At 43.3% G+C, this 26313-nt stretch overlaps 1 protein-coding gene across 1 annotated transcript in view; it reads right to left on the bottom strand.

Annotated features, from left to right (window-relative positions):
* The window catches only part of HMCN1 (hemicentin 1), a 768245-nt gene extending 744887 nt beyond the window's left edge, over positions 1-23358 (bottom strand). Inside the window, exons 1-2 of the mRNA XM_077275842.1 lie at positions 22970-23358; positions 1464-1534 (exon numbers count right to left, since the gene is read on the bottom strand). Of these exons, the coding sequence (XP_077131957.1) occupies positions 1464-1534; positions 22970-23234 (336 nt within the window). The 5' untranslated portion in view covers positions 23235-23358. The remainder of the gene's footprint in view (positions 1-1463; positions 1535-22969) is intronic.
* Between the last annotated feature and the right edge of the window lie 2955 nt (positions 23359-26313).

Here is a 26313-nt window from a genome sequence, read left to right as displayed (position 1 = left end):
AAAAGTGAAGGTCGCTCAACCCTAGTCCTCACAACTTTCGTGGATGTTTCTGATGTTCTCTCTCTCTCTCTGTCCCCCAGATGATATGGATAGGACAACCCGTATGACGGGGTAGGCCTGGAGCTTATTTATAGGGACCCTAGAGACTCCCCTCTCCCACAATTTGCCTCCGTGTCTTCATAGGTATTAAGGTCGGGCAACCAACTTGGAATTGACTGTCCTGACGGTCTCTGAAGTAATGCGTAGAGCCTATTACTCCCTCGGTGTTCCGGTCACCGGCTACGCGCCTCAGAAGGAGGCTGCCGATCTTGGGGCAGAACTCCTGCCGGTATTATCTCCTTGTGCTGTGACCTCGTTTCTCACTTCTCCACAATACAATTCGCTTTGTGTCCTTTCTTAGGATGCTGCCGCAATGGGTGCAGGCGCAGCTCCGGAACGTTCTATCTCGTGCTTGGCCTCTGTCAGGATCCCACCCCTGACAGGGACCCTCTGTCTGCAGCTCAGATGTTCCTCCTTTCCCCCTGTCTGCCCGACAGGTCCTCTCTGGGTCAAACTCAGGTAGCTTCTCTCTAACTTCCTATCCAACCCACCAGTTTTACCCGTGTGTGAGGACTGGCCTAGTAGATAGTACCTTTGCTCCCCATGGTGGACTGGAGTGTGAAGTGTAGTGTGTGACTGTGATACCTGGCAAGGTGAACTCCTTTAGTACCATCAGACGTAATATCACTCCCCCTGGTGGAAGAGCAACATTACTGCAACGACCAGGACTCTGGGGCGCTGCATATAGCATATTCTGTTTATCATATTACCTACAGAGTATAATTTTGAGATTAGTTTATCATATATCCTGGAGATTATTTGATTTTAGCTTAGATTGTGTGATATTAACAAAATTGCACAACAAAAATCAGAGGTTCTTCTGATCTTCACCATTAGAGAGGGGCTTCAAGTGTGTATTTTAGCCATTCCTCAACAAGGCCTGAACCAGCCATGTCTGCCCTGATTACCATGATGATGAGTAAATTTATCATGATATGTCACATTTGCAGTCCATGACAAGCATAGCCATAATGAGATTTTACATTATTGCATAAATGAACTGAAGCAAATATCTCACACATTGTACAACGGTTAACACTTTGTTGTTCAATGTTCTTTATTATTGATGAGTCAGTGTGCTCAGTAAGGTGTTATGTGACCACGCTCGCATGCTAACAGAGTGTCTTCAGCGTGCTCAGATACTACAGTATGTTTGATATGCCATGGCGGCATGTCTTGCGGCTGTTAGACAGCCACAACACATGCAGGAATTGCCCAACAAACAGCCGAGGGGACTCAAACATAGTACTCAAGCACACCAAAGACACTCTGTTAGCACCCGAGCATGGTCAGATAACACCTTATCCGAGCTCGCTCGCTCATCACTATTCTTTATGTCACGATCCTGTAATATGTTTACTGACCTGCACATATAGTTCTTTAAGTTCATTCTTAAATGTCTCCGGATCAGTTGTGATTGTGACTGGTCCAATCTCTGAAACATAAAAGTTATCATGTTATCATGATATCAATGTTATCAAGTTATCAAGATATCAAGTTATCAATGTGCATGTGAACTTGGATTAATTCATACCTTGTATTCATATCAATTGAATGTCTGCACTATGTAAGAAAATCTAGCACAGACATTAAGAGCCTTTTCAGACCTCGTTTTAGCCCTAAGTTTTGCATCAGCACCAGAAAGCTGCTGGAGTATACGCTGAATATTAGTCCCAATTGTCTCATCATAGGCAAGTACCGTGTTATTTTGGCATACCAAAAGCCGGCAATTGAATTACCGGCTTTTCTGCTATCTAGCGCTGAATTAAATATAAATATATACACTCACCGGCCACTTTATTAGGTACACCTGTCCAACTTCTTGTTAACACTTAATTTCTAATCAGCCAATCACATGGCGGCAACTCAGTGCATTTAGGCATGTAGACATGGTCAAGACAAACTCCTGCAGTTCAAACCGAGCATCAGTATGGGGAAGAAAGGTGATTTGAGTGCCTTTGAACGTGGCATGGTTGTTGGTGCCAGAAGGGCTGGTCTGAGTATTTCAGAAACTGCTGATCTACTGGGATTTTCACGCACAACCATCTCTAGGGTTTACAGAGAATGGTTCGAAAAAGAAAAAAAATCCAGTGAGCGGCAGTTCTGTGGGCGGAAATGCCTTGTTGATGCCAGAGGTCAGAGGAGAATGGGCAGACTGGTTCGAGCTGATAGAAAGGCAACAGTGACTCAAATCGCCACCCGTTACAACCAAGGTAGGCCTAAGAGCATCTCTGAACGCACAGTGCGTCGAACTTTGAGGCAGATGGGCTACAGCAGCAGAAGACCACACCGGGTACCACTCCTTTCAGCTAAGAACAGGAAACTGAGGCTACAATTTGTACAAGCTCATCGAAATTGGACAGTAGAAGATTGGAAAAACGTTGCTTGGTCTGATGAGTCTCGATTTCTGCTGCGACATTCGGATGGTAGGGTCAGAATTTGGCGTAAACAACATGAAAGCATGGATCCATCCTGCCTTGTATGGAGCATCTTTGGGATGTGCAGCCGACAAATCTGCGGCAACTGTGTGATGCCATCATGTCAATATGGACCAAAATCTCTGAGGAATGCTTCCAGCACCTTGTTGAATCTATGTCACGAAGAATTGAGGCAGTTCTGAAGGCAAAAGGGGGTCCAACCCGTTACTAGCATGGTGTACCTAATAAAGTGGCCGGTGAGTGTATATATATATGTGTCTCACTGACATATATATGTATATATATATATATATATATATATATATATATATATATATACCGTATATATATATATATATATATATACATATATATATATATATACATATATATATATATATATATATATATATATACCTATTCTATGTGTATACATTTATTCTACCTATTCTATCACTGTGATTTTACTGTACACCCCACTGAATTACCGGCTTTTCTAGAGAACACCGCTGCGTATTTCTCACAAGTCACACTCATGGTCCGTGTGTAATCCGTAATTTTCTCGGCCCCATAGACTTTCATTGGCGTATTTTTTGCGCAATACGCTGACAAACGTCAAATACGGCAGATAGGAGCTGGGCCATAGAGAATCATTGTACCGTATGCAATCCGTATTTTCTGTGCCTCTCATACGTCCGTAAAACACGCCAGTGTGATGCTGGCCTTATACTGAGTGACATGTCTGGCTTGATTTATTCCAGAATTGATTTATTCGTTCTTCTTGCCATCCATGGTATTGATAACATCCCTCTCCAGCAACACATTTCAAAGGCATCTAAGCAAGCCATCTCACTCGAAGCAAGGATCACCAAGTTACAACTTGCCTACTTTGGACACATTGTGCAAAGAGAGCAATCATTCCAGGACATTATTGTCAGAAGAATAAAAGGAACAAGGCGAAGAGGAAGACAAGGACCCAATGTCTGATACCATTAAGATAATGGTGGAAAAGACCCTAGGTTTGCACGCGATTGATCTTCCTACAGATCATTCATCCATCAAGTCTCCATGGCTTTAGATCGAGCCGAACACAGTAAAAAAAAAAAATTTGGTGAATTGAAAAGTGCGAAACGCGCATCAGGTGTGGTGGACGCCTGGGCTTTCTTTACTGGAACTGGTAATATATGTTCAAACTATTGAATCACTGCATATTTCTCGCATGCACTTTAGAATACCTGCTGCAATTATACATGACCCCTGTCAGCCGTTATATGCATTGATAGACGCCATATGTCTCTATTTCACATAGGCTTATTTCATTGGTGTGTCCTGTTTCATTGATATGTTGGGTTTTATTGCTACGTAGCATTTATTCAGCTATAATGTGTTTTTTCTTGCGAGTTCCCCAAATGACAGTTACTATCCAGTATTGATTACCTTATAATTGGTTATATATTTATATATCTAGTACTTCCAGGTGTTTCCACCTTTTTCTTTCTTGTCCATTTGGCCCTCACCTATTTTTTCATGTTGTATTCTGTTTTCACTTCTTTGTCTTAATAAAATATTGGTTTTATCATGGTACTTTTTTGTATGTAGCCTTTATTTATAGGTGGTAATATTCCATACAAAGGTAAATTCAGGCTCAGACTGACCAGCAGGGGAACAGGTGAATTCTCCTCCACTCACTTACAGAAAAGTGCCATGAGCAGTGCAAAACGAAAAATATTTCATAAGCATGGCTTGTGCCAAAATGTACTAATTTTTGTATTTCAGAAAATGTGGTGAATGATCATTTTTACAATTTGACCTTTCCTTTTCTCAAATTCATTTTTGGCTTTGGATCAAAAAAGGCATTAAAATCCTGAAAATGAACATTCAGTCCTAAAATAGTTTATTTCCTGACATTATCAATTGTGGTGTAAATGTTACTACAAATCCGTTGTATTATAAAGATGATAAAGTTCTATGACGATGCCAATCTGTAAAGCTTCTGGGGAGTCAGTGATGGTAGCACGTATGATGATTATATTCATACTGTAGGAGGCATTGCAGGATGAGCATTTGGTAGTGTCTGCTTACAATTTGATAGAATTTTGCTGTATACGGTAAAAAGCACCATTATATTCTATGCACCATTTATACAAAAACAAAAATTCAAGCTAAAATAAGCAAATATATAAATACCCCTCTGATTTCTTATTAAAAACACATTCCCAAATTGTTTATTTTAATTAAGGAAAAGCAATCTCACGTTTCTCGTCTCCAGAAACTGTAAACTGGTGAGTAAAATCACAAACAGGAAACATAAGTGGAATCTGTTGGCACACAAAATATTGTAGAACTAAGGGCAAAAACCTCATCCACATGAAAAAGAATTGTATAATATTTACAATAATGAATGCATGGATGCGTATTACAAATCTACTCTTTGCTTATTCCCGGAATAGCTTCACTCCTAGTAATTAACGGTGCCACAGCAGCTCTGATCGTCGTGCGTTCTGAACTTAATAGATATAATGGACAAAAAGTATGGGTAGAGTATATATGGTTAGTTGTATGTATACGATTTATATGTGAATATATACTTCAACTCATATACAGTTGTAAACATTTGCTCAAAAAAATAAAAGGAAGACTTAAACAACACAGTGTAACTCTAAGTCAATCACACTTCTGTGAAATCAACTTGTCCAGTTATGAAGCAACACTGAATCAATTCTCCTGCTATTGTGAAAATGGAATATACAATAGGTAGAAATGATTAGCAATTAGCAAGAAGATCCCTATAAAGAAGTGGTTCTGCAAGGGGTGACCACAGACCATTTCTCTGTTCTCATTCTTTTTGGCTGTTGTTTTGATCACTTTTGCATTTTGTCATTGTTCTCACCCATATAGGTACTGTACATTAGCATGAGATGGTGTCTACAACCCTCATAAGTTGCTCAGGTAGTTCAGCTCATACAAGATGGCATATCAATGCGAGCTGTGGCAAAAAGGGTAGCTGTATCTGTCAGCACAGTGTACAGAGCATAGAGCAGATACCAGAAAATAGGCAAGTACACCAGGAGACAAGAAGGGGACCGTAGGAGGGCAACAACCCAGCAGAAAGACCGCTACCTCCTCCTTTGTGCCAGGAGGAAAAGGAGGAGCAGTACCAGAGCCCTGCAAAATGACCTCCATTAGGCCACTAACATCCACGTGTCTTCTCAAACTGTCGGAAACTGACTCCATGAGGATGGTATGAGAGGGGCCCAATGTCCACAAGTGGGTGTTGTGCTTACAGCCCAACACCATGCAGGGCAATTAGCATTTTCCAGGTAACACCAAGATTGGCAGATTCGACATTGGTACAATATGCTCTTCACGGATGAGAGCAGATTCACACTAATCACATGTGACGTGAGAGACGTGACAAAGTTTGGAGATGCCGTGGAGAACGTTCTGCTGCCTGCAATATTTTACAGTATAACCAGTTTGGCAGTGGGTCATAAATGGTGTGGGGAAATATCTTTTTGGAGGGCCATCCATCAGAGGTACCCCAACTACCTTTAGGTACTGGGATGAGATCCTCAGACCCATTGTGAGATCATATGCAGATGCAGTGGACCCTGGGTTTCTTCTGATGCATAACAGTGCTAGGCCTCATGTGGCTGAAATGTGTCAGCAGTTCCTGTATGATGAAGGCATTGATGCTATAGACTGGCCTGCCAGTTCCCCAGACCTGAATCCAATCGAGCGCATCTGGGACATCATGTCTCGTTCCATCCACCACAGTTTCACCACAGACTGTCCAGGAGTTGACTAATCCTTTAACCCCTTAAAGGGAACCGGTCATCCCCCTGGCGTTTTTAACTAAAAGAGCCACCTTGTGCAGCATTAATGCTGCATTCTGTCAAGGTGGCTCTTTTAGTTGGGGTCCCTTCCAACGCTGCAATATTCATTTTTTATTAGCCCGCCATACCTGTAGTCTGTCTGGGGGCATGTCTTTTCCCCCCAGACACAAAAGCCTCCCAGCCATCCCTCAGCCCTCTGTGTGCCGGGCGCCGCCTCCTGTGCCTTTATTAATGTCCCCAGTGCCTGCGCTGTAATTTCCCATCATGTGAAGGGAATCGAAGGGCAGCGCAAACTGCGCATGCACGAAAAAGAAACTTACAGCGCAGGCGCCGGGGACGTTAATGAAGGCACAGGAGGTGGCGCCCGGTGCACAGAGGGGCTGAGGGATGGCTGGGAGGCGTTTGGGTCCGGGGGGGGGGGAAGACATGCCCCTTGGACAGACTACAGATATGGCGGGATAATTAAAAAAACTAATATTGCAGCTTTGGAAGGGACCCCAACTAAAAGAGCCACCTTGACAGAATGCAGCATTAGTGCTGCACAAGGTGGCTCTTTTAGTTAAAAACGCCAGGGGGGGGTGACAGGTTCCCTTTAATGACCAGAGGTAATTTTGGTTTTGAATTTTCATTTTTTGCTCCCCTTCTTTCCAGAGCCATAACTTTTTTATTTTTTACTAAAAATCGCCATGTGAGGATTTGTTTTTTGTGGGAAAAGTTGTATTTTTGAACGACACCATTGATTTTACCATGTCATGTACTAGAAAACAGGAAAAAAACAAATTCCAAGTGCAGTGAAATTGCAAAATAAGTGCCATCGCACACTTGCGTTTTTTTTTTTTTCACCCTGCTCACTAAATGCTAAAACTGACCTGCCATTATGATTCTCCAGGTCATTAGGAGTTCATAGACACCAAACATGTCTAGGTTCTTTTTTATCTAAGTGGTGCAAAAAAATTCCAAACTTTGTTAAAAAAAAGTCAGCATGCCGAGCTGATGTTTGTAATAATACCATTTTGGTGCAGATATGACCTTTTGATCGCCCGTTATTGCATTTTAATGCAATGTCACTGCGACCAAAAAAACAATTCTGGCGTTTTGACTTTTTTTTTCTCTCTACGCTGTTTGGCGATCAGGTTAATCCTTTTTTTATTTGATAGATCGGGCGATTCTGAACGTGACGATACCAAATATGTGTATGTTTGTTTTTTTATTGTTTTACTTTGAATGGGGCAAAAGGGGGGTGTTTTGAAGTTTTATATTTATTTTATTTTTTTATTTTTTTAAAAACTTTTGTTTACTTTTGGCATGCTTTAATAGTCTCCATGGGAGACTAGAAGCTGCCATAACCCGATTGGCTCTGCTACATACAGGCAATGATCAGATCACCTTCTGACAGCAAAATGTAATGGTGACCACTCTCTGCTCATTCTCGATCTTTCTGCAGCTTTCGACACTGTTGACCACACTCTCCTACTCTCTAGGCTCCAGTCACTAGGTATTAGGGACACTGCTCTCACCTGGTTTTCTTCCTATCTTTCTGACCACTCCTTCAGTGTTCTGTTCGCTGGCTCCGCTTCATTTCCTCTTCCTCTAACTGTTGGGGTACTTCAGGGCTCAGTCCTTGGCCCACTTCTCTTCTCCCTCTACACGGCCCCAAATGGACAGACCATCAGCAGATTTGGCTTTCAGTACCATCTTTATGCCGATGACACACAACCAGGGGCGTAACGACCGCGGTCGCAGCGGTCGCCATTGCGACCGGGCCCCGCAGGTCAGGGGCCCCGGGCCGGCAGGTCAGGGCAGGGCCGGGCTGGACATCGGGCACTTCTGGCAAATGCCAGAAGAGCCGATGCCAGTAGTGGGCCGCTGCACTGTTCCTCCCCCCCCGCCGCCGCCGCCGCCGCCGCCGCCGCATTTAACTATACCGGCGTCTATGACACCGGTATAGTTCAATGCAATGATGGAGGAGAGCGTCACCTGACGCTCCCTCTCCCATCATTCCCCGCTCTGCCTCTGACAGTACACTGCGGGTGCGCGATGATGTCATATCATCGCGCACCTGCAGTGTCCTGGGCAGACTGCAGCCACCAGGAGCAGCGCGGGCAAAAGGAAAGGTGAGGAGAGTTTTTTTTTTTCTTTTTCACCGGACTGTGGGGCCATTATCGGGGGGGGGGGGATGAGATGCGGGCTGTGCTCTATATACCCCTGTGCTGGCTGTGCTCTATATACCCCTGTGCTGGCTGTGCTCTATATACCCCTGTGCTGGCTGTGCTGCATATACCCCTGTGCGGGCTCTGCTGTATATACCCCTGTGTGGGCTCTGCTGTATATACCCCTGTGCGGGCTGTGCTCTATATACCCCTGTGCGGGCTGTGCTCTATATACCCCTGTGCTGGCTGTGCTCTATATACCCCTGTGCTGGCTGTGCTCTATATACCCCTGTGCTGGCTGTGCTGCATATACCCCTGTGCGGGCTCTGCTGTATATACCCCTGTGTGGGCTCTGCTGTATATACCCCTGTGTGGGCTCTGCTGTATATACCCCTGTGCGGGCTGTGCTCTATATACCCCTGTGCGGGCTGTGCTCTATATACCCCTGTGCGGGCTGTGCTGTATATACCCCTGTGCGGGCTCTGCTGTATATACCCCTGTGCGGGCTGTGCTGTATATACCACTGTGCGGGCTGTGCTCTATATACCCCTGTGCTGGCTCTGCTGTATATACCACTGTGCGGGCTGTGCTGTATATACCCCTGTGCCGGCTGTGCTGTATATACCCCTGTGCTGGCTGTGCTGTATATACCCCTGTGCGGGCTCTGCTGTATATACCCCTGTGCGGGCTGTGCTCTATATACCCCTGTGCGGGCTGTGCTCTATATACCCCTGTGCGGGCTGTGCTGTATATACCCCTGTGCGGGCTGTGCTGGATATACCACTGTGCGGGCTGTGCTGCACTCTGCAAATGACTTTCGACTAACCTCTACACTAATCCGTACCTCCCACTCCAGACTCCAAGACTTCTCCCTCATTGCGCTAATCCCCTGAAATGCTCTACCTTAAGAAATTAGGACCAGCCACAACTTGTACAGTTTTAGGCGCTCCATCAAAACACATTTGTTCAGAGCAACCTATCACGTTCCCTAATCAAAGTCATTTTATGTGTAAGTGTGCGTGTGTAGCCTATTCACTATTTCCACCTATCTCCCACCCCCTGAAGATGGCTGAACCATCATTGTAAATACATCATTGTAAGTACACACCTGTACTTTCTGTACTTTGTATCCCCCCCACCTCATTGCAGATTGTAAGCTCTCACGAGCAGGGTTGTTTTATTTTGCTTTAATCATTATATTATTGTTAACGCTGTTACTTATGACTGTTGTGTTTGAAACTGTTTAACTATAAAGCTCTGTGGAATATGTTGGCTCTATATAAATAAAGATTATTATTATTATCACCTGTATGTAGCAGATTTGCTGACTTGCTATGAGTGCCGACCACCGGGTGGCGCTCAGAGCAATCTGGCAGTAACCACCATAGAGGTCTCCAGGAGACCTCTGGTTGTCATGCCAACATATCGGTGACCCACAATCACGTGACAGGGGTAACCGATGGGCGGATTTCTGGGTCAATGGCCGGAAGCGCACTTTAAATGCTGCTGTCAGAGTTTGACAGCAGCATTCAATGGGTTAATAGCTGCGGGTGTATCGCGATTCCACCCACGGCTGTTCCGGGCACATGTCAGCTGTTCAAAACACCTGACATGTGCCGGGAAAGATGTGGGCTCACCACCGGAGCCCACATCAAAGGGAGGGAATCCGACATCAGCGTAAATGTAAGCCCGATGTCGGAAAGGGGCTAATCCAAGTCTGGGAGGAGACCCTCAGGTGAACATCTGACACCTCATCAGGAGCATGCCCAGGCATTGTAGAGAGGTCATAGAGGCACACACACTACTGAGCATTATTTCCTTGTCTTAAAGCATTTCCACTGAAGTTGGATCAGCCTGTAATTTGATTTTCCACTTTGATTTTTACTATCTTTCCAAATCCAGACCCTGTTTGTCCGTCTGTCCCGCTGGGTCAGCTGGGTCAGCGAGTCCGGGGTCTAACTGGAGGTTGCATCCATGTCCCCCAGGTATCCCATTCGACCCTGTTCGCGGGGTCTTACTACGGGTGTCTGGGGCTCACGTAGTCACGCCCACTTCGGAGCCCCCCGGACTGTGGTTCAGAGGTTCCACGTTCAATTACAATAAAAACGAATGTGAACTTCACCATCTGTGTCTCCATTTCCATTCGTTACAGCGGTAATCTCTGTAACATCTGTATACCATCGTGGGAACCGCAGCGCTCTGACCGGCAGAAATGAACTTACTGCCGATCAGAGCTGGTGATTCTGGCCCAGTGGCACAGATGACAGCATGGGAAACACCGGATGTTTGGGACCCCATTCATTTGAATGGGGTCCGGGTTCAGGTACCATTCTGGTACCCGAACCGAACTTTTTAAAAATGTTCTGCTGAATCCACTGGACCCAAACATACAATGGTTTGTCTATCACTTATGGCTATGAGTCAGCCTCTCTGAAGTAAAACTCAAGGAATGCTAATAAGGAAACTTTGAACTAAACCTTAAGGGTAGATAAGAGCACATCTGATGCGGTTACATGTTTTTTTCTTACAGATGTTATGGAACTTTTTTCATTGTGGGAATGTGAACAGACAATCTTAACATTTTTTAGCCTTAATATTTTTACAGCTCTGCCAAAAGTCTGGCATTAATTAAATTTTCAGCTCATTGTTTATATTCCTTCTTAGTGAAAATATAAATATTGTTGTATATTAAATAATATTTCCTTCATGGCGGTACAAGAAAACGAAAAACGGGGTCAAACACTATAAAGTTCATAAATAGACATTTTAAAGATTTTTCTCACAGGATAATAACATTATTCCTAAAGGTGCAGCCAAAAATATTTCACATTGTTGTTATTACATTTGCACAGAGAATAATATTAGAACAAGCAGTACCAAAAGTAGCATATAATAGCTAGGCTTTCAAAACTATTCCCGTATAATGATTGTTCAGCTACATGTTTGTGACAGAAGTATGGACTTTCAATGTGGAATATACAGTGCCTTGTGAAAGTATTCGGCCCCCTGGAACTTTTCAACCTTTTAGGGCAGCACGGTGGCTCAGTGGATAGCACTGCAGCCTTGTAGCACTGGGGTCTTGGGTTCAAATCCCACTAAAGACATACATCTGTCATGTTCTCCCCGTGTTTGCGTGGGTTTCCTCCGGGTAATCTGGTTTCCTCCCACATTCCAAAAACATACTGATAGGGATTCTAGATTGTGTGTAAAGCACTGCGGAATATGTTAGCGCTATACATAAAAATAAAGATCATTATTTAACCTTTTCCCGCATATCATGCTTCAAACATAAAGATACCAAATGTACATTTTTGGTGAAGAATCAACAACAAGTGGAGCTCAATTGTGAAGTTGAACGAAATTTATTGGTTATTTAAAATTTTTGTGGAAATTCAAAAACTGAAAAGTGGGGCGTGCAATATTATTCTGCCCCTTTAACTTAATACTTTGTTGCGCCAGCTTTTGCTGCGATTACAGCTGCAAGTCGCTTGAGGTATGTCTCTATCAGTTTTGTACATCGAGAGACTGAAATTCTTGCCCATTCTTTCTTGGCAAACAGCTCGAGCTCAGTGAGGTTTGATGGAGATCGTTTGTGAACAGCAGTTTTCAGCTCTTTCCACAGATTCTCAATTGGATTGAGGTCTGGACTTTGACTTGGCCATTCTAACACCTGGATACATTTATTTGTGAACCATTCCATTGGAGATTTTGCTTTATGTTTGGGATCATTGTCTTGTTGGAAGACAAATCTCTGTCCCAGTCTCAGGTCTTTTGCAGACTCCAACAGGTTTTCTTCAAGAATGGTCCTGCATTTGGCTCCATCCTTCTTCCCATCAATTTTAACCATCTTCCATGTCCCTGCTGAAGAAAAGCAGGCCCAAACCACGATGCTGCCACCACCATGTTTGACATTAGGGATGGTGTGTTCAGGGTGATGAGCTGTGTTGCCTTTACGCCAAATCGTTGGCATTGTTGCCAAAAAGTTTGATTTTGGTTTCATCTGACCATAGCACCTTCTTCCACATGTTTGGTGTGTCTCCCAGGTGGTTTGTTGCAAACTTTAAACAACACTTTTTATGGATATCTTTGAGAAATGGCTTTCTTCTTGCCACTCTTCCATAAAGGCTAGATTTCTGCAGTGTACAACTGATTGTTGTCCTATGGACAGACTGTCCCACCTCAGCTGTAGATCTCTGCAGTTCATCCAGAGTGATCAAGGGTCTCTTGGCTGCATCTCTGATCAGCCTTCTCCTTGTTTGAGATGAAAGTTTAGAGGGACGGCCGGGTCTTGTTAGATTTGCAGTGGTATGATACTCCTTCCATTTCAATATGATCGCTTGCACAGTGCTCCTTGGGATGTTAAATGTTTTGGAAATCATTTCGTATCCAAATCCGGCTTAAAACTACTCCACAACAGTATCACGGACCTGCCCATTGTGTTCCTTGGTCTTCATGATGCTCTCTGTGCTTCAAACAGAACCCTGAGACTATCATAGAGCAGGTGCATTTATATGAAGACTTGATTACACACAGGTGGATTATATTTATCATCATTAGGCATTTAGGACAACATTGGATCTTTCAGAGACCAACAAACAATGAACTTCTGGAGTGAGTTTGCTGCACTGAAAGTAAAGGGGCTGAATAATTATGCATGCCCCACTTTTCAGTTTTTAAATTTCCACAAAAATTTAAAATAACCAATAAATTTCGTTCAACTTCACAATTGTGTTCCACTTGTTGTTGATTCTTCACCAAAAATTTACATTTAGTATCTTTATGTTTGAAGCATGATATGTGGGAAAAGGTTGAAAAGTTCCAGGGGGCCGAATACTTTTGCAAGGCACTGTAATTCCATAAATCTAACAGCTGAGAAACTAAGAAATAATAAAAAACACACAGTAGGCGTGTACAGAGCATGTTCATTCTTGCCAACTTTTCCTAACTTTTTGACATGTAAGAAGATGGCATCGTCTGGTGTCGGGGTGCTACTATCCCACAACGCATTTCCATGAAGGACTGATGCCTTTCTACAGCAAAAAAAACACAACACAGAGGGGTCCCCTCTCTCTATCTGTCTTTCTGTCCTATAGAGTGCAAGCTCTTATGGCTAGCGGGTCCGTTCTCTCTTCTGTAGAGTGTAAGCTCTTATGGCTAGCGGGTCCATTCTCTCTTCTGTAGAGTGTAAGCTCTTATGCAGAAGCAGTGGACCCTGGGTTTCTTCTGATGTAAAACAGTGCTAGGCCTCATGTGGCTGAAAAGTGTCAGCAGTTCCTGTATGATGAAGGAATTGATGCTATAGACTGGCCTGCCAGTTCCCCAGACCTGAATCCAATCAAGCGCATCTGGGACATAATGTCTCATTCTATCCACCACAGTTGCACCACAGACTGTCCAGGAGTTGACTAATCCTTTAACCCCTTAAAGGGAACCTGTCACTGAAAGTAAAGGGGCCGAATAATTATGCACGCCCCACTTTCAGTTTTTAAATTTCCACAAAAATTTAAAATAACCAATACATTTTGTTCAACTTCACAATTGTGTTCCACTTGTTGTTGATTCTTCACCAAAAAATTTACATTTAGTATCTTTATGTTTGAAGCATGATATGTGGGAAAAGTTTGAAAAGTTCCAGGGGGCCGAATACTCTTGGAAGGCACTGTAATTCCATAAATCTAACAGCTGAGAAACTAAGAAAAATTGAAAACCACACAGTAGGCGTGTACAGAGCACGATCATGCTTGCCAACTTTTCCTAACTTTTTGACATGTAAGAAGATGGCATCGTCTGGTGTCGGGGTGCTACTATTCCACAACGCATTTCCATGAAGGACTGATGCCTTTCTACAGCAAAAAAAAAGAACACAGAGGTGTCCTCTCTCTCTCTATCTCTCTTTCTGTCCTATAGGGTGCAAGCTCTTATAGCTAGCGGGTCCATTCTCTTTTCTGTAGAGTGTAAGTTCTTATGGCTAGCGGGTCCATTCTCTCTTCTGTAGAGTGTAAGCTCTTATGGTTAGCGGGTCCATTCTCTCTTATGGCTAGAGGGTCCATTCTCTCTTTTGTAGAGTGTAAGCTCTTATGGCTAGTGGGTCCATTCTCTCTTCTGTAGAGTGTGAGCTCTTATGGCTAGCGGGTCCATTCTCTCTTCTGTAGAGTGTAATCTCTTATGGCTAGCGGGTCCATTCTCTCTTTTGTAGAATGTATGCTCTTATGGCTAGTGGGTCCATTCTCTCTTATGGCTAGAGGGTCCATTCTCTCTTTTGTAGAGTGTAAGCTCTTATGGCTAGTGGGTCCATTCTCTCTTCTGTAGAGTGTGAGCTCTTATGGCTAGTGGGTCCATTCTCTCTTCTGTAGAGTGTGAGCTCTTATGGCTAGCGGGTCCATTCTCTCTTCTGTAGAGTGTTAGCTCTTATGGCTAGCGGGTCCATTCTCTATTCTGTAGAGTGTAATCTCTTATGGCTAGCGGGTCCATTCTCTCTTCTGCAGAGTGTAAGCTCTTATGGCTAGACGGTCCATTCTCTCTTTTGTAGAATGTATGCTCTTATGGCTAGCGGGTCCATTCTCTCTTCTGTAGAGTGTGAGCTCTTATGGCTAGTGGGTCCATTCTCTCTTCTGTAGAGTGTGAGCTCTTATGGCTAGTGGGTCCACTCTCTCTTATGTAGAGTGTAAGCTCTTATGGCTAGCGGGTCCACTCTCTCTTCTGTAGAGTGTAAACTCTTATGGCTAGTGGGTCCATTCTCTCTTCTGTAGAGTGTAAGCTCTTATGGCTAGAGGGTCCATTTACTCTTCTGTAGAGTGTAAGCTCTTATGGCTAGAGGGTCCATTTACTCTTCTGTAGAGTGTAAGCTCTTATGGCTAGCGGGTCCATGCTCTTTTTTGTAGAGTGTAAGCTCTTATGGCTAGTGGGTCCATTCTCTCTTCTGTAGAGTGTGAGCTCTTATGGCTAGCGGGTCCATTCTCTCTTCTGTAGAGTGTGAGCTCTTATGGCTAGCGGGTCCATTCTCTCTTCTTTAGAGTGTAAGCTCTTATGGCTAGCGGGTCCATTCTCTCTTCTGTAGAGTGTAAGCTCTTATGGTTAGCGGGTCCATTCTCTCTTATGGCTAGAGGGTCCATTCTCTCTTTTGTAAAGTGTAAGCTCTTATGGCTAGTGGGTCCATTCTCTCTTCTGTAGAGTGTGAGCTCTTATGGCTAGCGGGTCCATTCTCTCTTCTGTAGAGTGTAATCTCTTATGGCTAGCGGGTCCATTCTCTCTTTTGTAGAATGTATGCTCTTATGGCTAGTGGGTCCATTCTCTCTTATGGCTAGAGGGTCCATTCTCTCTTTTGTAGAGTGTAAGCTCTTATGGCTAGTGGGTCCATTCTCTCTTCTGTAGAGTGTGAGCTCTTATGGCTAGTGGGTCCATTCTCTCTTCTGTAGACTGTGAGCTCTTATGGCTAGCGGGTCCATTCTCTCTTCTGTAGAGTGTAATCTCTTATGGCTAGCGGGTCCATTCTCTCTTCTGTAGAGTGTAAACTCTTATGGCTAGCAGGTCCACTCTCTCTTCTGTAGAGTGTAAGCTCTTATGGCTAGCGGGTCCATTCTCTCTTCTTTAGAGTGTAAGCTCTTATGGCTAGCGGGTCCACTCTCTCTTCTGTAGAGTGTAAGCTCTTATGGCTAGTGGGTCCATTCTCTCTTCTGTAGAGTGTAAGCTCTTATGGCTAGAGGGTCCATTTACTCTTCTGTAGAGTGTAAGCTCTTATGGCTAGCGGGTCCATTCTCTCTTTTGTAGAGTGTAAGCTCTTATGGCTATTGGGTCAATTCTCTCTTCTGTAGAGTGTGAGCTCTTATGGCTAGCGGGTCCATTCTCTCTTCTGTAGAGTGTGAGCTCTTATGGCTAGCGGGTCCATTCTCTCTTTTGTAGAGTGTAAGCTCTTATGGCTATTGGGTCAATTCTCTCTTCTGTAGAGTGTGAGCTCTTATGGCTAGCGGGTCCATTCTCTCTTCTGTAGAGTGTGAGCTCTTATGGCTAGCGGGTCCATTCTCTCTTCTTTAGAGTGTAAGCTCTTATGGCTAGCGGGTCCATTCTCTCATCTGTAGAGTGTAAGCTCTTATGGTTAGCGGGTCCATTCTCTCTTATGGCTAGAGGGTCCATTCTCTCTTTTGTAGAGTGTAAGCTCTTATGGCTAGTGGGTCCATTCTCTCTTCTGTAGAGTGTGAGGTCTTATGGCTAGTGGGTCCATTCTCTCTTCTGTAGAGTGTGAGCTCTTATGGCTAGCGGGTCCATTCTCTCTTCTGTAGAGTGTTAGCTCTTATGGCTAGCGGGTCCATTCTCTATTCTGTAGAGTGTAATCTCTTATGGCTAGCGGGTCCATTCTCTCTTCTGCAGAGTGTAAGCTCTTATGGCTAGAGGGTCCATTCTCTCTTTTGTAGAATGTATGCTCTTATGGCTAGCGGGTCCATTCTCTCTTCTGTAGAGTGTGAGCTCTTATGGCTAGTGGGTCCATTCTCTCTTCTGTAGAGTGTGAGCTCTTATGGCTAGCGGGTCCATTTTCTCTTCTGTAGAGTGTAAGTTCTTATGGCTAGCGGGTCCATAATCTCTTCTGTAGAGTATATGCTCTTATGGCTAGCGGGTCCACTATCTCTTCTGTAGAGTGTAAGTTCTTATGGCTAGTGGGTCCACTCTCTCTTCTGTAGAGTGTAAACTCTTATGGCTAGCGGGTCCACTCTCTCTTCTGTAGAGTGTAAGCTCTTATGGCTAGCGGGTCCATAATCTCTTCTGTAGAGTATAAGCTCTTATGGCTAGCGGGTCCATTCTCTCTTCTGTAGAGTGTGAGCTCTTATGGCTAGCGGGTCCATTCTCTCTTCTTTAGAGTGTAAGCTCTTATGGCTAGCGGGTCCATTCTCTCTTCTGTAGAGTGTAAGCTCTTATGGTTAGCGGGTCCATTCTCTCTTATGGCTAGAGGGTCCATTCTCTCTTTTGTAGAGTGTGAGCTCTTATGGTTAGCGGGTCCATTCTCTCTTATGGCTAGTGGGTCCATTCTCTCTTCTGTAGAGTGTGAGCTCTTATGGCTAGCGGGTCCATTCTCTCTTCTGTAGAGTGTTAGCTCTTATGGCTAGCGGGTCCATTCTCTATTCTGTAGAGTGTAATCTCTTATGGCTAGCGGGTCCATTCTCTCTTCTGTAGAGTGTAAACTCTTATGGCTAGCAGGTCCACTCTCTCTTCTGTAGAGTGTAAGCTCTTATGGCTAGCGGGTCCATTCTCTCTTCTTTAGAGTGTAAGCTCTTATGGCTAGCGGGTCCACTCTCTCTTCTGTAGAGTGTAAGCTCTTATGGCTAGTGGGTCCATTCTCTCTTCTGTAGAGTGTAAGCTCTTATGGCTAGAGGGTCCATTTACTCTTCTGTAGAGTGTAAGTTCTTATGGCTAGCGGGTCCATTCTCTCTTTTGTAGAGTGTAAGCTCTTATGGCTATTGGGTCAATTCTCTCTTCTGTAGAGTGTGAGCTCTTATGGCTAGCGGGTCCATTCTCTCTTCTGTAGAGTGTGAGCTCTTATGGCTAGCGGGTCCATTCTCTCTTTTGTAGAGTGTAAGCTCTTATGGCTATTGGGTCAATTCTCTCTTCTGTAGAGTGTGAGCTCTTATGGCTAGCGGGTCCATTCTCTCTTCTGTAGAGTGTTAGCTCTTATGGCTAGCGGGTCCATTCTCTATTCTGTAGAGTGTAAGCTCTTATGGCTAGCGGGTCCATTCTCTCTTCTGCAGATTGTAAGCTCTTATGGCTAGAGGGTCCATTCTCTCTTTTGTAGAATGTATGCTCTTATGGCTAGCGGGTCCATTCTCTCTTCTGTAGAGTGTGAGCTCTTATGGCTAGTGGGTCCATTCTCTCTTCTGTAGAGTGTGAGCTCTTATGGCTAGCGGGTCCATTTTCTCTTCTGTAGAGTGTAAGTTCTTATGGCTTGCGGGTCCATAATCTCTTCTGTAGAGTATATGCTCTTATGGCTAGCGGGTCCACTATCTCTTCTGTAGAGTGTAAGTTCTTATGGCTAGTGGGTCCACTCTCTCTTCTGTAGAGTGTAAACTCTTATGGCTAGCGGGTCCACTCTCTCTTCTGTAGAGTGTAAGCTCTTATGGCTAGCGGGTCCATAATCTCTTCTGTAGAGTGTAAGCTCTTATGGCTAGCGGGTCCACTCTCTCTTCTGTAGAGTGTAAGCTCTTATGGCTAGTGGGTCCATTCTCTCTTCTGTAGAGTGTAAGCTCTTATGGCTAGAGGGTCCATTTACTCTTCTGTAGAGTGTAAGTTCTTATGGCTAGCGGGTCCATTCTCTCTTTTGTAGAGTGTAAGCTCTTATGGCTATTGGGTCAATTCTCTCTTCTGTAGAGTGTGAGCTCTTATGGCTAGCGGGTCCATTCTCTCTTCTGTAGAGTGTGAGCTCTTATGGCTAGCGGGTCCATTCTCTCTTTTGTAGAGTGTAAGCTCTTATGGCTATTGGGTCAATTCTCTCTTCTGTAGAGTGTGAGCTCTTATGGCTAGCGGGTCCATTCTCTCTTCTGTAGAGTGTTAGCTCTTATGGCTAGCGGGTCCATTCTCTATTCTGTAGAGTGTAAGCTCTTATGGCTAGCGGGTCCATTCTCTCTTCTGCAGATTGTAAGCTCTTATGGCTAGAGGGTCCATTCTCTCTTTTGTAGAATGTATGCTCTTATGGCTAGCGGGTCCATTCTCTCTTCTGTAGAGTGTGAGCTCTTATGGCTAGTGGGTCCATTCTCTCTTCTGTAGAGTGTGAGCTCTTATGGCTAGCGGGTCCATTTTCTCTTCTGTAGAGTGTAAGTTCTTATGGCTAGCGGGTCCATAATCTCTTCTGTAGAGTATATGCTCTTATGGCTAGCGGGTCCACTATCTCTTCTGTAGAGTGTAAGTTCTTATGGCTAGTGGGTCCACTCTCTCTTCTGTAGAGTGTAAACTCTTATGGCTAGCGGGTCCACTCTCTCTTCTGTAGAGTGTAAGCTCTTATGGCTAGCGGGTCCATAATCTCTTCTGTAGAGTATAAGCTCTTATGGCTAGCGGGTCCATTCTCTCTTCTGTAGAGTGTGAGCTCTTATGGCTAGCGGGTCCATTCTCTCTTCTTTAGAGTGTAAGCTCTTATGGCTAGCGGGTCCATTCTCTCTTCTGTAGAGTGTAAGCTCTTATGGTTAGCGGGTCCATTCTCTCTTATGGCTAGAGGGTCCATTCTCTCTTTTGTAGAGTGTGAGCTCTTATGGTTAGCGGGTCTATTCTCTCTTATGGCTAGTGGGTCCATTCTCTCTTCTGTAGAGTGTGAGCTCTTATGGCTAGCGGGTCCATTCTCTCTTCTTTAGAGTGTTAGCTCTTATGGCTAGTGGGTCCATTCTCTCTTCTGCAGAGTGTAAGCTCTTATGGCTAGCGGGTCCATTCTCTCTTTTGTAGAATGTATGCTCTTATGGCTAGTGGTTCCATTCTCTCTTCTGTAGAGTGTGAGCTCTTATGGCTAGCGGGTCCATTCTCTCTTCTGTAGAGTGTAAGTTCTTATGGCCAGCGGGTCCATAATCTCTTCTGTAGAGTATATGCTCTTATGGCTAGCGGGTCCACTCTCTCTTCTGTAGAGTGTAAGTTCTTATGGCTAGCGGGTCCATTCTCTCTTTTGTAGAATGTATGCTCTTATGGCTAGTGGGTCCATTCTCTCTTATGGCTAGAGGGTCCATTCTCTCTTTTGTAGAGTGTAAGCTCTTATGGCTAGTGGGTCCATTCTCTCTTCTGTAGAGTGTGAGCTCTTATGGCCAGCGGGTCCATAATCTCTTCTGTAGAGTATATGCTATTATGGCTAGCGGGTCCACTCTCTCTTCTGTAGAGTGTAAGTTCTTATGGCTAGCGGGTCCACTCTCTCTTCTGTAGAGTGTAAGCTCTTATGGCTAGCGGGTCCACTCTCTTTTCTGTAGAGTGTAAGCTCTTATGGCTAGTGGGTCCATTCTCTCTTCTGTAGAGTGTGAGCTCTTATGGCCAGCGGGTCCATAATCTCTTCTGTAGAGTATATGCTATTATGGCTAGCGGGTCCACTCTCTCTTCTGTAGAGTGTAAGTTCTTATGGCTAGCGGGTCCACTCTCTCTTCTGTAGAGTGTAAGCTCTTATGGCTAGCGGGTCCACTCTCTTTTCTGTAGAGTGTAAGCTCTTATGGCTAGCGGGTCCATTCTCTCTTCTGTAAAGTTTAAGCTCTTGAGATGAGCAGGGTCTTTTCTCTCTCTCTCTCTCTCTCTCTCTCTCTCCCTCTCTCCTGTAGAGTATAAGGTCTTATGGTACACTCTCTCTCTACTCTTATCCACGTGTATTTTCTGACCAATTACAAGCTTTTGAGTATTGAGATTGGTGCAAATTTATTTGCAGTAAATCACATTTTTTAGAAAAATTCAGCGGTCAGTAAATTAAAATTTCAAAGGGTCCGCTCATCTCTATTGATCGTGTTTTCCCACACTAAATATAATAATATATTTATACCTACAGTATATCATTCACTATGTCTAGTTAAGATTTGATGGTTGCTTTTTGATGCATCTAGCCATAAAGAGACCTAAGGACTGCGGTAAATAATATAATAATTTAGGATTCAGTTAAATATCTTAAATGTAGGTGGTCTTCCCATTTTAGACATTATGGCTTATGCATAGACTATGTCAGAAATCTCTGATTGATATAGGTCTCACCTCTGAGCACCACATGTCAAGAACAATATCACACCTGCACCCAAGTGTCCTGCCTGATGCAGTGGCTGCTGATGGTCACATCTGGGTGGGGAAAGACTGGAGTAGTGTCCATGCAGTTGGCACCCACCATACTGAGCAGGTGTTGGAAGACCCACATTCTTGAAATAGCTAAAAGGTCCCAGAATGGAATCCCACATCTTTCAGACACTTATAGCATACCCATGGCATAAAGCATGCATGACAAACTGGTGAACAGATGTCCTTAGTGACGGGGCCAAACTTTTAAAATCTGACCAGGTTCACTTTATGTGGTAATAACTCTGGAACGCTTCAACATATCCCAGTGATTTTGAAAACGTTTTTTCGTGGCACATTATACTTTATGATAACGGTGAATTTAGGTCTATATTTTTTTATATATAAACACAAAACATATCAGAAATTTGTCAAAAATGTAAAAAAAATCAATTTCCAAACTTTGAATGATTATCTCTTTAATCCAAACAGTCATACCACACAAAACCATTAATAAATAACATGTCCCACATGTCTGCTTCAAATCAGCATAATTTGTCAAATTTATTTTATTTTGCTAGCATTCTAGGTGGTTTAAAAATGTAGCAGTCATTTTTTACTTTTTTCATGGAAATTTACAAAATTTATTTTTTTAGGGACCTATCCAGGTGTGAAGTGACTTTAGGGGTCCTATACATTGGAAACCCCCCAAAAGTGATACATTTTAAAAACAGCACCCTCTGACATACTAAAAACTGCTGTCAGGTAATTTATTAACCCTTCAGGTGCTTTTCAGGAATTAATACAAAGTGGCATGATAGGAATGAAAAAGTGTATTTTTACCACCTAAATGTCACTAACTTCTGAGCAGGCTGCTATAGCCGAGAGACTATTTGGCCGTGAATTATCATGGCAAACATCAGGGCCATACAATCATGATGTCAGAGGTGCCAATGGGGATAAAGAGGGAGCCCTCATGCTCTTTTAACCATTTATATGATATAGTCATTATAGACAGCAGCATCTAAGGGGTTAAACAGATATGGACGGTGCAAACACTGATCGTGGCTGATGCAGCAAGTTGTCAGCTACAGTGTACAGATGACAGCTGCTGGATTGTCACCTGTATGGGGAGGGTATTCTCGAGTATCTCAGGTCAGTAAAAAGACGTATTGGCGGTCATTAAGGGGTTAAATATTTGTGCAACTTTCATTTGTAAACATCAAACCATCAAAAATGGAAGCACAGTCACACAAAATGGAAAAGATGACAAAACCTACTTCACTGCTACATATAATACTTTGTAATCACATCCAACATTGCATTGGATCTGCAGCATCATGAAATGCGGCACTACAAAGGACTTCCATAGAACAAAATGAAAAAGGCAACTAAGAGCGCACAACAGGCATGGTTCTGGCTGCTAACCAGATGTGATTAAATATAACAGAGAAACCAATCAGCCACATAGACGAGGACTTCTTCATAAGTCATTGTGTCTGATGTATGGGACGTGTTCGAGCATCACATAGCTCGTCTATACATTCTGTATGTGTTATGTCATAAAAGCCTCCAAGGTGTTCTCTTAGCTAAGAAATATTAAAGGTGATATATGGCATTAGTAGACAAAGTAATTTACCAACTTTCTAGTGATTGACAGAAAAAGCTAAAAGAATAACGTTCCTGAGAACAGTCTTCCCAATTTTATCGTAAACATCTCGTAAAAGTGCAAACGATTCAGAACAACTAACGCACAACACAAACGTCTTACCTGGATCATGGAATGGCACTAATGCAAAATTATACAAAGGCTTTTTCGGTCTGCTTAAAGATGTTTCTAAAATCTTTGATGCTCCTTCTATCACTTGTACTAAGTCATCGTACATGGATCCGGTAACATCAAAAACAAATGCTAAAGTAGAGGCTCCATCCGGTGTTTTTCCTTCATCTGGCTCCGTTTCTGCACAGGAATTTTGAAGTTGAAGCAGGAGTAAAAGCACTGTGAGATGTAAGGAAATGCTCTTACATTTATTCATCCTTACAAAGTCCTCTTCACTAATAGAAAGTCACTTTTAATGGACTGAAGAATAAGTCCTTATGACATGGCTTTCCTATCTGTCCAGCTTTCAGTAGTCTCTAAAACTGCATGAAACAATGAACAGTTCAATGGGCAGAACCAAACTGTGCTCCAAATTCTATTTTCTTTTTGCTTAGTAGAAAGAACAAAGGTTTTAGTTTCTTTCTTAAATCGTGACTGCCACCTGCTGGAAATGTTGTTTAAGCCCATTACAGTCAAGTTAGACTTTAGGCAGAAATATCAAACTCAAATACTCAGAGGGCCAAAATTAAAAACTTGGACAAAGTCACAGGTCAACCTTGAAATGTACTAAAAAAAAAAGTCTACAATTAAGGATGTGTTTCCTTATCATCAAATATGATGATGAACCTTTTCATATGGAAACAAACTTACAGGGGCTGTCCCGCAAAGTACATTTTAATTACTATCTATTAACATTAATATTTACATAGAATATAATAAACACAATCACAAATGGGGCATAGTACATTGAATACAAAGGAAAGAAAAAAGGATCTGAAAAAAGCAGCACTTATGTATGGGAATATATCAGGAGGTAGAGAATACTAAGGGAAAATGTGGAACTTACACTCTGTGAGTGGCTTAAAAACCTCTCACACACGCAACCATGTCATCAAAGAATTATAATCAGCCTGCAGCTTTCATGAGGACGCTGAAAAGAGAGGACTAAACAAACTAAATAAAAGAAAAAGGGCCAATTCATAAAGCATGGAAGGTGAAAATGCAGAAAAGGAATCTCACATGGCAGGGGAGAAGCAATTAGCCCCCAAACCTTGTATCCTGGGGCAATGGAACCCTGTCAGTCATGATCACACTGCTGCCGCCCCTCTGGATATGGTGTGCACCTCTGTGTCCCCTGTCAGAATGTTGGGTCAGCAGGCTTGTGACACAGCTGCATATTATTAACTCCTCTTACTGTTGGTAATGATGGATCACTCACATGGGCACCAATGGCTATGGTGAAAAAAGTTATTTCATGTCAGCATAAAAACATTAAAAAAAATGATAACACATTTCAGGCAGAACTCCCTTCCTCAGGCATAAAAACCAATACAATTACAAACATAAATGGAAATGCCAAAACCTGGAACTTTAGAAAAGCTGATTTCAACAAATTAAGGGAAGAGCTTAGGTCCTTTTCACACATCAGTTTTTAGCCGTCAGGCACAATCCGGTGAATTTTGAAAAAAAAACAGATCCATTGCAAATTGTGAAAAACTGATGCGACAGATCCGCTTTTTCGATGGATTAGTTTTTCTTTTTTTACCCGGGGATAGGGATAGAGTTTGGACTTCCTGTTCAGGGGAAAAGAGAGAGAGAATGATTTGCGTAAAAAAATGGATTCGGTCTTCGGATTCCATCATTTTACCTCACGTTTCATACGTTTTTCGCCAGATCCCTCGCTGTCCGTTTTTTCGCTGAAAAGAAAAAATGTTCCTATGTACTTTTTCTCCAGCCACCAGAAATGAATTTTTGACAGATCCGGCAAAAAACGGATGAAACGTGAGGCAATCCGGTGCTAATACAAGTCTATGAGAAAAAAACAGATCCAGAGGCAACTTTTGCTGGATCTGTTTTTTCCAAAATTCGCCAGATTGTGCCTGACGGCAAAAACCTGATGTATGAAAGCAGCCTTACTCATGTAGACTGGGACCACGTCATGGTAATTGGGGATACCGAACATAAATGGGGCATTTTTAAGGAAATACTGCTAGAATCCTGCAGAAAATATATACCCTCAGGTAATAAAAGTCAAGGAATGCAAAGAAACCATTATGGATAAATAGCACAGTACAATTTTTAATAAGGCAAAAACAAAGGACGTTCAAAATCTTGAAAGCCGAGAATACTGACACAGCATTTCAGGAGTATAAAGATCTAAATAAGAAATGTAAAATAGAAATCAATTAAGCAAAGTTATCTACAGAGAAACAAATCACCAGCGACACTAAAATAAATCCCCAATTTTTTAATAAATACATCAATACCAAAAAGAAAAAAACAGATGATATCAGCCCCTTAAAAGATGACAATAACAAGGTAATTACAGAGGACAAAGCAAAGCCTGAGGTATTTCACAGTTGCTTTTCATCTGTGTTCCCAAATGAACTGATTGTTACAGGGACCATTCAACAAGGCAAAAATCAAAATTCACAACCTGATATAGCTAGTTTAACACAAAAATAAGAGCATCTGCATCTGAACAATTTAAACATTGACAAATCCCCCAGCCCAGATGGCATTCATCCACGGATACTGAGGAAATTGAGCTCAATTATTGACAGACCGTTGCATCTCATATTCTTAGACTCTCTTGTAACAGGGGTGGTGCCACAGGATAGGAGGATGGCTCACTTGATACCAATATTTAAGAAAGGTACTGTCACGCTCACGCCCTGACTGGTGGGTGTGATCTCAGGGGGTTTGTGGCCCCACTGTGCCACAAACCAGACTACCCTGGAAGGGGTGTGACTATGACAGCTGCCTGGGTTTTCACTGGAGCCTCTGATGGTGAGATCAGACTTGTGCAGCAGGCAGCGGCCAGGTGCTACTCCAGGGTGGTGTCTGGCTGTGGCTGCTGATCCCACTTGGGAGACAGGAACACCAGAATTAGTGCGGGCATCAGGCAGGACTGGCAGAAGAGCACGGCTGAAATTCAGATGAGTAGGCTGGCACGGTTGAGACACAGGGCTGGCAGAGACAAGGCAGAGAACACAGGGCTGGCAGGAACGGCAGAGAACACAGGGCTGGCAGAGAACACAGGGCTAGCAGACACACGGTAGAGAACACAGGGCTGGTTGATGTGGTGTATGAAGGAACAGGTAGGGACCTGTTCACACTGGAGGTGCAGGAACGGATATGTAGTATAGAGGAACAGGTAGGGACCTGTTCACACAGGAGGTGCAGGAAAGGAAACAAGCAGAAAGGAATGAAGTATGAAGGAACAGGTTGGGACCTGTTCACACAGGAGATGCAGGTACGGAAACAAGACAGAAGGAAAGGAGAATGAAGGAACA

The sequence above is a fragment of the Ranitomeya variabilis genome, chromosome 8 (assembly GCF_051348905.1).
Source record: "Ranitomeya variabilis isolate aRanVar5 chromosome 8, aRanVar5.hap1, whole genome shotgun sequence".
Taxonomy (NCBI): domain Eukaryota; kingdom Metazoa; phylum Chordata; class Amphibia; order Anura; family Dendrobatidae; genus Ranitomeya; species Ranitomeya variabilis.
The sequence above is the reverse complement of the archived record's forward strand: the minus strand, read 5'-3'. Positions and strand labels throughout refer to the sequence as shown.